The 12,504-nt window shown below is 43.1% G+C and overlaps 1 protein-coding gene across 1 annotated transcript in view; it reads left to right on the top strand.

Annotated features, from left to right (window-relative positions):
- Nucleotides 1-12,504, top strand: part of LOC102049340 (guanine nucleotide-binding protein subunit alpha-14) — an 87,519-nt gene that overhangs the window by 34,986 nt on the left and 40,029 nt on the right. The window contains 3 exon segments of the mRNA XM_055699369.1: nucleotides 2,557-2,602; nucleotides 2,604-2,706; nucleotides 2,708-2,737. Of these exon segments, the coding sequence (XP_055555344.1) occupies nucleotides 2,557-2,602; nucleotides 2,604-2,706; nucleotides 2,708-2,737 (179 nt within the window).

The raw sequence follows: 12,504 nt of genomic DNA, 5'->3' as shown, positions 1-12,504 counted from the left end.
CTCAGTATTAATCAGGTTTGTAAGGGTGACTGAAAGCTGCAGAAGGATATCATGAGCGTAGGCAGTGAAATGGCAGGTAAAGCTAATTGTAGACCAGCATAAAGTAGTGCAGATGGAGAACAACTATATGGCACATGCACTTTCTCTCTTTTGATTACTTGCAGTAAAGATAACACAATGGTGCCACTTCATAAATCTAAGTTTTGGCAGCACCTTAGTATTTGAAGTCTTGGTACTCCAGGTGTATCTCAGAGGTAAACAGAACTGAGGAAGCTTCAACAAGGGTCAAAGGAGTGATCAAGCTATGGAGTATCTTCCATCTGAGAATGAACTGACCTGATTAGAACTTTTCAACCTAGAAAAAGTACAGCTGAAGGTGAGTATGTGTGGTGGGTTGGCCTTAGCTGATCTCCAGGTGCCCACAAAGATGCTCTCTCACTCCCCCTTCTCAACAGGACAGAGCAGAAAATACGATGAAGAACTTCATGGGTCAGGATAGGGACAGGGAGATCACTCGCCCATTACTGTCATGGGCCAAACAGACTTGGCTTAGGGAAATTAATTTATTGTCAATTAATAGCAGAAGGGCAGTGAGAAGAAGAGAAAACTTTAAACATCTTCCGCCCAGCCCTATCTTCTTTCAAGGCTCAGCTTGACTCCTGACTCAACTTCCTCCCCTCGAGCAGCACAGGGGCATAGGGAATGGGGGTTATGGTCAGATCATAACACTTAGTCTCTCCTGCTCCTCCATCCTCACAGTCTTCACCTGCTGCAGCCTGGGGTCACTTTCACAGGACAGTCCTTCACAAGCTTCTCCAACATTGGTCCTTTATACAGGCCAAAGTTCTTCAAAAACTGGTCCAGCATGGGTCCCTTCCACGATGTGCAGTCCTTCAAGAACAGACTGCTCCAGCGTAGGACCCTGTGAGCCACAGGTCCTCCCAGGGGCCTGGTCCTACATGGGCTCGGCATGTCCACCTGCTGTGGCATGGGGTCCTCTATGGGCTGCAGGGGGACAAACTGCTCTACCATGGTCTTCTCTGTGGGCTGCAGGGGAATCTCTTCTCCAAAGTAGAGAGCAGAGGTGCCTCAAGGACCTCCTCTTCTTCTTCTTCACTGTCCTTGGTGTCTGCAGGGCTGTTTCTTTCACATATTCTTACTCCTCTCACATAGCTGTTGCACAGTTTTTCTTACCCTTTCTTAAATACGTTATCACAGAGGCACTACAAATATTGCTCACTGGCTTAGCTTTCACCAGCAGTGGGGATCCTCTTGGAGCTGGTGAAACTGGCTCTGTCTGACATGGGGAAGCTTCTAGCATCTTTTTGCAGAAGCCACCCCTGCAGCACCCCCTGCTACCAAACCTCTGTCATACAAACAAACCCAATACAGTATGACAGAGGTGTATAAAATTGAGCATACATGGAGAAGGCAGGGGAGAAGGTTTATTGAATACAAGAAACAGGAATGAAGATGGAGGATCCAGGCTCAGAACAAATGATCTATCATGGGTGATAGAGCTCTGAAACTCCTTACTAAAATGTATTTTCCCATGGTTTTAAGGAGACATCTGCCCAAATACTCAAGAGTTACAGTGGGACTGCCAAACAGGTAGCATTCAGCTAATGAACTTCTAAGCTAAGTTTTAACTTTTAAGATGCAGGGAGGGTTTTGTGGAGGAAGTGTCATATATTCTGGCCCTCTTTTTACTCTTCTCTTGGCCGCCACTTACAAACTTGGCTGGAGGTGGGACACTGCTTGAGTGGCTGCTTGATATGAGCAGTGCAGACATTTTTCTGTTGTAAGGCTAATAGGAAATAACAGAAGAACAAGGTGTATGTCCTGAAAAATGTCAGGAAATACGTTGTTATGGGCTGTAAATGGGCTTGAAACAGTATGTATATGCAAAATATTACACCAATGATGTAAGTTCATATATTACATATATGACATATATGTAAGGGGTTTTTTAAACAGAATCAATAATTCCCAGAGTAGCTGAGAGCAATGAATGTATTTTTCATAATTTCAGTTAACACGTTTTCAATCAGTATCTATATAACAATCAGTAGTAATGTGAAACTAAATAATGTGGCCTAATGATGAAGTTCTTCCCCATGTTCAGGATTAGTGCAGGCTCTATTGTTAAGGTGTAAATGGTACATAAGCTTTGTACAAAGTTCTCGATATGGAGGATTTTGATCCTTACAAAACCAGATTTTCTTTCTTTTGTACTCAAGTGCCTTGCTTGTTTGGTAATCTGACTTCAGCCTGCAAGATGCTTAGATTAAACATTGTAGGACGCATTGTAAGATACTTATAGATATCTTTTACCAAAAAAAAAAAAGCCTCCCAAACCCAGCAATGAAAGTATTTTGACTAAAACAATGTAGATTATGGAGAACGGAGAATTCAGAAGAGAGACTACAGTTAATGGTGACTCACATACGCATAGATAAGTTGCACATCCTTGTATGTGTATTTAAAAATATTGTCAACTGCCAGGATTTGCAAATGCAATACTTTCTGTCTGTCTCCTCTTTCCCCGTCCCCCAGGCAGAGGAGAAAGTGGCAAGAGTATGTTCATTACACAAATGAGGATTTCACGGATCAGGTTACAGAGAAGTCTGAAAAGGCTTCACAAAACTGGCTTTCCAAAACATATTCACTGCCATGCAAGTGATGATCAGAGCCATGAATACTCTTTAAGATACGGTACACATCCAAAGAGAATGAGGTAAGCCAGTACAAAGAAAATCCTAGTTTCAGTCCATGAAATTTCAGTTTTTACATAAATTATTTGAGTAATAACCTTCTACAGGCAGAACCTTAAAAATCCATATATGTCTTGTGGGGAATTTGGTTCCCCACTGTCTGATTCTACAGAATGACGGGGAGTTCCTAGTGGAAAGAGGGGCAGGGTGAGTGGGCATGGGATAGAGCTGGCTAGGAAGGGAGAATTTTCAAAGTTGCAAGCTGGTAATAAGTATAAAAAGGAAAAGAATTTTAATCTAAGTTGTAGAGTTAGACCGTGCATGACAGGAAGAGCCTGGTTTGTCAATAGAGCTCCAGAACGAGGAATTATGGGTCTGTATAGGAAAACATCAGACCTGCTTAATGTTGGTATGCCTTAAAACATACCACCTACAGCCCTTTTATGGATTTGGTAGCAACTTTTATGTACTTAAATAACTTGAATGTATTCTCCAACCATTTTTATTTTCAACATATGGTCTACAATTACATTTTTGTTTCAGTCAGTGCTTGTAATTATAGAACTATAAAAAAAAAAATCTGCTTCAGTTAAATCAGTTGCATCCTTTGCATCCATTCATTGCATCAGTTACTCAATTATCATGAAGAATATGTAAGGAAATTATTGGGTGATATTTGCTTAAATTAAAAGGGATTTCCAGTTGATTAAATTTTAGTGTCAAGATAGGGAAGACTGTGTAAGAAGTACTGAGCCAGAAATAATTTGTAGAATTTATAGGTTTATTAACAAAAGTAATATATGAAGAAAATATAGTTGATAGACTACTTTTAATTCAAAAAGTATAATTTTATATGATCAAACATCAAACATTAAAACAAAATTACGGTCACATTCTTTATTGTTTAAGTTGGCTTGTGTTACTTATTCTCCTTAGGGTTATAGAGAAGAGAGATAGGAAAAAAATTTTAAAATAAAGGATGGGGAAATTAAAATTCTTGTATCATAAAAGAGCAGGTGGTGTCAGCAAAAACAAATTTTGAACTTCAGAGAGCTGAGGTATTAGGGTAATTCTTTCCCACATAACAAAAATATGCTGAGGGTTTGTGAGTTATTTGTAAAACACCTTTAAATCCTTAGTAAGGCAGCAGTTAAAGAAACAGCAAATGTGACTGTGAATATACTTCATCATAATTTGGATGTGTGTATTTTGATGAAAAATGTTAATTGGAACCTCTTTGAAGGAATTTATTTGCACTGCCTCTTAACTGAGTTTTGATTTTGTTTTTGGTTTTTCTTCCCATTAGGAACAAAATACAAAGACTTAATAAACAGCAAACTTCGTCTCATTCTGGGCTCTGAGCTGAGCTGGATACATTCCCGTAACACACTATTCTGGTTAGATTGTGCTCTTGATTGATTGCTGTGTTGCCAATTTCTTCAGATTCAGAAGATTATAATGCTATTTTTCAGTTGTTGGAGAGAGGCAGAATTTGGTCTTGTGCTTCTTTATGAAAGTTAACAAACTGCTAAGTGATAAGAAAATTGTTTGGCAGGCTCAGCTTCAGTGGCATTTAGAAAGTAAAGTTATTTTTGTTTACACAGGGAGAAACTCTTGAGAGACAACGTGAAAATAACCACGCATTGCTCCAGTCACTTTGTAGGAGAAACTGCGTTTTAATCTTTCATTTAGGCAATGGATACAATGCAAAGTACTATAAATCTTGTAATTGCCTTTCATTAAAAGATCTGAAGCCTGTAATGAAACAACATGTTGACAACAGTGAAAAACAGAAGGATTGTGATTCTGCTGTCATAATTGTATTGCAAAGCTGTGTCCAGTGAATTCCACCATGCAGGAATTGTCCATCGTGCTCCTATGCATTTCAGTATGTCCATCTTCTCCATGGCATGCCTTCTTTTCCCTGAAAAATGTGTTTCCTTCTGGCCCTTTTAGTATGGTTTGTTTGTTTGTTTGTTTTTCTTGTATGCAGTCTGTGCTTTGACCAGGTCAGGTTGTCTCCTCTGTGGGCCCTGGAATTCTTTGGCTGCTGTATATCTTCATGTAATGTTTTTGTGGTGGAGAACAGATTGTTCTGCACCAAGTGTCTCTTCCCTGTAATGTGACGTGTATGAAAATCTGTAACTCATATATCAACAGAATGTTTGCAAATAAAAGCAAGTTTCATAGAAGGTGTTTAAAGAGGTTTTTTATTGCTGTTTTCAACTGCAAGTATTTAAGCAAATGGCCTAACTTTCTATAGATGCTGCATGGAGATGAGAGCGGGTTTTTGTTTTATATTGGTTTGAAGTAGCTTGGATGAAGTACTTACCTATATAGTTGCGCTGGATCTTTAACTGAACAGACAATTTTTATCCTAATTGCAGGTCGTATGTTCTTTGGGATACTTCATCTCATCCTTAATTTGAATTTGGAAGGTATTGTAGCATGTTTTGGGTATATTTTAAGCATCAGTCCTGCAGATGTTTAGGAGCCTGATAATTCAAAGAATTATTATAGTACTGTCTAAACTCTACAGTTTTTTAATGGATTGTTTATTTTTTCCCCGTCTTTTTTCTGTCACAACCACTCTAAAATTTGATGCTAGAGGTGAACTAGGTGGGGGGGTGGAGGCAGGAGGCAGGGGGTGGGGGGCAGGGTGGAGGAAGTAATATTTATTATCTCTATGTTGCTTTTCAGTGTCATAAAGTGGAAATCAGTAAACTGAGTGTTTGTTAAGTAGCCGTTCATTGTACAACATGATTTACAGTCTCTGAGATTAGTCTTTTTGTGTGAGGGCTTGAATCAATTACTTTTATGAACACTTCTTCTTTCCATATCATAATAAGATGGAAGTTGATGGCAGCCTGTCTTGGCTTCTTTGAGATATTGCGGTTGGGTTAATGTGAATATTAGGATAAGTAAATTAAATGTACATGTGAGGCATAGAGAAATAAAAAATCAGTTGATAGATGGGAAGTAGCGAAAGCTCTTTTTGCTGTCTGAATTTTTTCTTAATCAAGTTAAAGTGTAAGAAAGCTCAAGACTGGTGCATCCCAATGAGTAAGAAATCAAGCAGAGTGGCAGGAGGCCTGCATGTATGAGCAAGAAGATTCTGACAAAACTCAAACAGAAAAAGGAAGTTTACAGGATGTGGAAAAAGGGACAGGCCACTTGGGAGGGATATAGGAACACTGTGAAGCCTTTTCAGACTTCTTCTCTGTAAGAAATCCTCATTTGTGTAATGAACATACTCTTGCCACTTTCTCCTCTGCCTGGGGGACTGGGAAAGAGGAGACTGACAAAAAGTATTGCATTTGCAAATCCTGGCAGTTGACAATATTTTTAAATACACATACAAGGATGTGCACCTTGTATGCAGGGATGCAACGAGGAAGGCTAAGGTCCATTTGGAATTAAATATGGTGAGGGATGTCAAGGACATCAAGAAGGGCTTCTTCAATATATCAGCAGCAAAAGGATGGGTAGGGAAAATACGGCCTGCTGCTGAATGAGTGACGTAGTCACACCAGGTCCCTGGTGACAAAGGGCATAGAGAAGGAGAAATCATTGAATACCTTCTTTGCTTCAGAGTTTACTGCTAAGGCCAGCTCTCAGGAAACCCAGACCCTGGAGGCAAGAGAGGAAGTCTGGAGAACAGGAGACTTTCCCTTGGTCAAGGAGGATCAGGCTAGAGATCATTTAAGCAAACCTGACACCCACAAACCCATGGGCCTCGATGGGATGCACCCCTGAGTGCTGAGGGAGCTGGAAGATGTTATTGCTAAGTTACTATCCATATTTGAAAGGTCATGGAGGACCAAAGACGTTCCTGAGGACTGGAGAAAAGCCAGTGTCACTCCAGTCTTTGAAAAGGGCAAGAAGGAGGACTCAGGGAAACTACAGGCCAGTCAGCCTCTCCTCCATCCCTGGCAAGGTGATGGAACTGCTCATGCTGGAGGTCACCTCAAAGCATGGAAAAGATTAATTGGGTGTAATCAACATGGATTGACCAAGGGGAAATCACGCCTGACCAACCTGATAGCCTTCTGTGCTGGAACGCCTGGCCGGGTGGATGAGGGGAGAGCAGTGGGTGTTGTCTGCCCTGCCCTCAGCAAGGCTCTTGCCCCTGTCTCCCACAGCCACCCCAGGTGAGCGCAGGCCGGGTGGGCTGGGCGCGTGGGCAGGGAGGTGGGCTGAGACCTGGCTGATGGCAGAGCCCAGAGGGCTGTGACCAGCGGCGCAGCCCAGCTGGGGGCCCGCAGCCAGCGCTGTGCCCCGGGGCTCAGCACCGGGTCCCGTCCTGCTCAGCCCACCCCCCAGCGCCCTGGGTGAAGGGGCAGAGCGTGCCCGCAGCGAGTTTGCTGGTGGTACAGCGCTGGGAGGGCGGCTGATACCCCGGGGGCTGCGCTGCCGTTCGGCGGGGCCCGGGCAGGCTGGGCAGTGGGGCAGGGGGGGCGTCATGAAGCTCAGCAAAGGCAGGGGTAGGGTCCTGCGCCGGGGGGGAGCGACCCCACGCACCAGCACGGGCTGGGGCTGACCTGCTGGCAGGCAGCTCTGCGGGGAAGGGCCTGGGAGGCCTGGAGGACACCGAGTGGCCCGTGGGCCAGCAGTGTGCCCTGGTGGGCAAGAAGGCCGCTGCCAGCGCGGGCTGCATCAGGAGGAGCGTGGCCAGCGGGTGCGGGGGGTGTCCTGCCCCTCTGCTCTGCCCTGCTGAGGCCGCACCTGGAGTGCTGTGCCCAGCGCTGGGCTCCCCAGTTCAGGAGAGACAGGGAGCGACTGGAGAGGGGCCAGCGGGGGGCTGCCAAGGGGGTGAGGGGGCTGGAGCATCTCCCTCATGAGGGAAGGCTGAGGGAGCTGGGCCTGGGCAGCCTGGAGAAGGCTGAGAAGGGATCTTGTCAAGGCATACAAATATCTTGAGAGTGAGTGCCAAGAGGATGGGGCCAGGCTCTTTTCACTGATGCCCAGTGACAGGACATGGGGCAACAGGCACAAACTGCAACACAAGGAGTTTCATCTGAATATGAGGAAGAACTTGTTTACCTTGAGGTCAACAAGAGCCCTGGGACAGGCTGCCCAGAGAGGCTGTACAGTCTCCTTCTCTGGAGACATTCAAAACCTGCCTGGACATGATTCTGTGCAGCCTGCTCTGAGTGAAGCTGCTTTAGCAGGGGGTTGGCCTAGAACAGGGGTCCTCAAACTTTTTAACCAGGGGGCCGGCGCGCGGATGCAGCGGCAGGCAGCCATCTGTGGCTGCTTGGTTTCCCCCCCAACACCCGGCGGGGAGGGGATGGGGGGGTCTTAAATACCGGGGGCTGGATTGAGGACCCTGGGGGGCCGTATCTGGCCCACGGGCTGTAGTTTGAGGACCCCTGGCCTAGATGATCTCCAGAGGTCCCCTCCAACCCTGACCATTCTGTGATTTTGTGAAAAGAAAACTTCAAACAGGATGAGGAAGAAATCACATGACATTGGAGGAAGGGAAAACAGCATTCCATTTGTGAATATATGTCAGTTTTTAAAAGCAGTTTTAAAAATATTTCTTGGTTGCTTGATTGTGCCAGTCAGTCACAGCTTGCACAATTACATTAGTTTTTGCTGTATTTCAAATATACAGAAGAAACAAGTTGTTTAAACCAATCTGAACTGGAGATGCAATAGAGGTTTTAAAATACTAGTTCACTGAAACTTTTCCCTCATCTTCCAGACTAACATGTATCCTGTATCACAGGAAATTCACTGTTTTCCTTCTTCACTGAAGGCAACATTAGAAATTTCAACTTATTTGCATTTTTAAAAAAAGGGTAAAAGTATGCACTTAGCCCACTGGGAAGACCTTTTATATGGCTGTTCAGCATGAGGATCATAGAATAGAAATTCTGTCCTGTTACCGTGAGTTGGGTTGGTTTTTAAAATAGCCTGGTAAAGATGACAGTGCATATGTTTGCAATTAACAACAGATCTTTGTAGCAGTATGAACAATTACTTTTTTCTTAAGGAGAAAAACAGAATACCAGAATACTGTGAAAAATGAATTTCAGAGAAAGGTCATCACGTTGCATTTCCGAAACATTTCTTGCTTTCAGTAAGTAGTAATCTAGTGTTCTTCCGTCTTACAAAGCTGCCCTGGCATGAGTGTGTGTTGGCAGAACTAATATTTTTCTGAACAAAAGAAGTACTACAATGCTAAGTGAATTTTACAGGACAGGTAATTCACATGTCAGAAAAGGGGAGTGCAAAAAGACAAGTACAGCAAGATGAGATTTTGGAATTAATGAAGGAAGCCATGTAGCTGGGACAAATCAAAGACACAGCAGAGTGATTATTTGTTGATTTCATTGCATGTTTACATTTGAAGATGTGAAAAATGAGATAACAGTTCTTTCTTAATTTTTTTTAAACTTTAGCAGAGTAACCATTGCTCATAGCAGGTGCTTTGTTTTAAGATTAATACCATCGGACTACTCTTACTTTATGCTTTTAAAAGTACTTTCCCATTACAATCAAATTTAAGTTTAAAGATGACATACTTCAGTAAATTATTTTCTTTGAGGTAGCATTAATGCAGATAATAAAGGGTAGAATTTATAGACACTCTGGATGTATTTTTAGCAGTTTATTTTATAGAGACACTAATTCAAAACATTCCAAAACATACTGCATCCTTCTTGATAACAAACATGTTTAATTATGAACCAGCACACACAGTCTGGGTCTAGGCACTCCTAAACATTGTGCTTACAAACGATAATGCTACTTGCTAATTATTATTAAGAGACCTATGAGAGTGCTGTACAGGCCTGTAAGTATACAGATGATTTCCTTTTGCTTTAAAAACTTCTGAGTTTCTCTACCATACCATCTTGTTGATAAGGGTGAATACTGGGATCTACTTAATTTATTTGAATATCATAGAATGTCATAGAATCATTTAGGCTCGGAAAGACCTTTAGGATCATCAGAACCAATCACTAACCCATGGTTGCCAAGTCTACCATTAAACCATGTCCCTAAGCACCACATCTACACATTTTTTAAACACCTGCAGAGATGATGATTGCAGCACCTCCCTGGGCAGCCTGTTCCAATGCTTCAACACCCTTTCAGTGATGAAAGTTTTTCCTGATATCCAATCTAAACCTCCCCTGGCACAGCTTGAGGCAGTTTGCCTTGTCCTATCACTTGTCATCTGGGAAAAAGAGACCATCTAACACCCACCTCTCTACAGCCTCCTCTCAGGTAGTTGTAGAGAGTGGTAAGATCTCCCAAGTCTCCTTATCTCCAGACTGAACAGCCCCAGTTCCCTCAGCCGCTCCCCGTCAGACTTGTGCTCCAGACCCTGCACCAGCCTCGCTGCCCGCTCTGGCCACGCTGCAGCACCTCAGCGTCCCTCTTGCAGCGAGGGGCCCAAACCTGAACACAGCGTTCGAGGTGCGGCCTCACCAGTGCCCAGGACAGGGGGACCATCGCTGCCCTGGTCCTGCTGGCCACACTGTGTCTGGTACCAGCCAGGGTGCTGCTGGCCGCCTTGGCCACCTGGGCACACTGCTGGCTCACGCTCAGCCGGCTGTGGACCAGCACCCCCAGGCCCTTTCCCACCAGGCCCTTTCCAGCCGCTCTGCCCCAGCCTGTAGCGCTGTGTGGGGCTGCTGTGACCCAAGGGCAGGACCCGGCACTGAGCCCTGTTGAACCTCACAGGAATGGCCTCGGCCCATCGCTCCAGCCTGCCCAGGTCCCTCTGCACAGCCTGCCTGCCCTCCAGCAAGTCGACACTCCCCGTCCCTACTCAGCATCACCTGCAAACTTACTGAGGGTGCACTCAATTCCCTGCCCAGATTGTCAATAAAGATATTAAACAGGACTGGCCCCAACACAGAGCCCTAGGAAACACCACTTGTGACCAGCCACCAGCTGGATGATGCTGCATTCACCACCACTCTTTGGGCCTGGCCATACAGCCAGATTTTTTGCCCAGTGAAGATTGTACCTCTGAGAGCTCTGTGAGTTCTTTGTCAACTCCGTCAGTACCCTCAGGTGGATCCCATCCAGCGCCATAGACTTATGCACATCCAAGTGGAGCAGCAGGTCACTAACTGTTTCCTCCTGGACTGTCAGGACTGAATTCTGCTCCTCCTCATCCCTGTCTTCCAGCTCAGGGGGTTGAGTAACCAGAGGGAAGCTGGTCTTGCTATTAAAGACTGAGACAAAGAAAGCATTAAGTACCTCAGCCTTTTCCTCATCCTTTGTGGCAGTGTTCTCCCCCGCATCCAATAAAGGATTTAGATTTTCCTTGGTCTTCCTTTTGTTTCTAATGTATTTGTAAAAACATTTGTTCTTATCTTTTATAGCAGTGTCCAGCCTGAGTTCTACCTGGGCTTTCGGCTTTCTGATATTCACCCTGCATAACCTCGTGACATCCTTATAGTCCTCCTGAGTTGCCTGTCCCTGACAATACTAGAGAGGTTGTTTGTGTCATCATTTGCATTGCTCCATTCAATTTAAATAAATGTAACTGGCTAGGTTTAGAGTTCTTTTTTGTTTATCTTTTTCTTTAGTACTTTTGACATCATGGCTGCTGGCAATCTTCCTTCCTAAATAGTTTCTAGACAGACCTAGATGAAAAAGTAATATTGACACAGTTTTGCTTTTTTTCTTGCAAGTTCCAACTACTCACTCCCCTGTTTTCTAGCAAGACTGCTGTATTCATTTGTTCTTCAAAATAATTATCTGTTAGTTATAAACGTTCTAGAATTTACCTTCTAAATTCTCAGAGCTACCAGAAATCTAGCCATTTTCCTTCTAACTTATTTATGAATTCGTTCCATGTTTTGTGTTGTCTTCTTGTTATTTAGTTCAAGGTGGAAGTTTTTATGCTTTGTTTTGTACTAATTGGGGTTTTTTTGGGTTTTTTTCCTTTTTGTCAGTAAAATTTTATGTTGAAGTTCTATGTGTTTTCATTTTGCTTTTGGTTTTTTGCTCTAGGGAAGATGGTTTACCTTACTAGAAATGAAAACTTTTCAAATTTTTTGATGGATTATAACTGCCTTTTGGGTGTTTTAGGAAAAAATGTGTCAAAACCACCTGTAACTGAAGAAATATCACAAGCAGAAGAGCAGAAAGGAACGAAAAGTATGTCTTAAAATGCGTATACATTTAAGGTTTCTGGCAGAGAAGTGAAGGATGGGAGACAGACTTTGTGTCTCTATTGGATTTTTAATCCAATTTAAATTAAAGTTTGGGCTGAATTGGCTTATTTGATCTCTAAACTGAGTTGCATTTGTGATGGTGGTGATTTTTTATTTCTTAGGTCTCATGATCTTTCAGGTAGGTGCATATTCCTTCTTTAAAAGGAAAATATTTTCTCTTAAAATATTGGAAGTGTACCTGTACTTTAAATTCTGTTGTTTTTAAGATAAGTAAATACTGGTGGATACTGGGTTCATGGTGAGTGAAGTTAAATGTTTTCTGACCAATAATAGGGCCTATATTTTCATAAATATGAAAGTTTGGCCAGAGGTACGCCAGCAGATATACCAGAATCAGGTACTTCTCAAGAGTTGAATCTGTGTTAGACTCTTTCAAAAAAATGTTTTGTCTGTATCTTCTGGAATTGATTGAGGCTTTTTCTCTTGACATGATATTTCGTCTAAAACATTCTAGCTTTACTATTACTATCTGTATGCAGCATTTAACATAACACACAAAATACACAAGCACGCAGCATGTAAGTAACTGGGCTTGATTTTCCTGTATTAGGAATGACTGGGTGGAAGCTTTTTAGCCAGCAGTG

Source organism: Falco cherrug, chromosome Z, assembly GCF_023634085.1.
Source record: "Falco cherrug isolate bFalChe1 chromosome Z, bFalChe1.pri, whole genome shotgun sequence".
NCBI lineage: Eukaryota > Metazoa > Chordata > Aves > Falconiformes > Falconidae > Falco > Falco cherrug.
The sequence above is the reverse complement of the archived record's forward strand: the minus strand, read 5'-3'. Positions and strand labels throughout refer to the sequence as shown.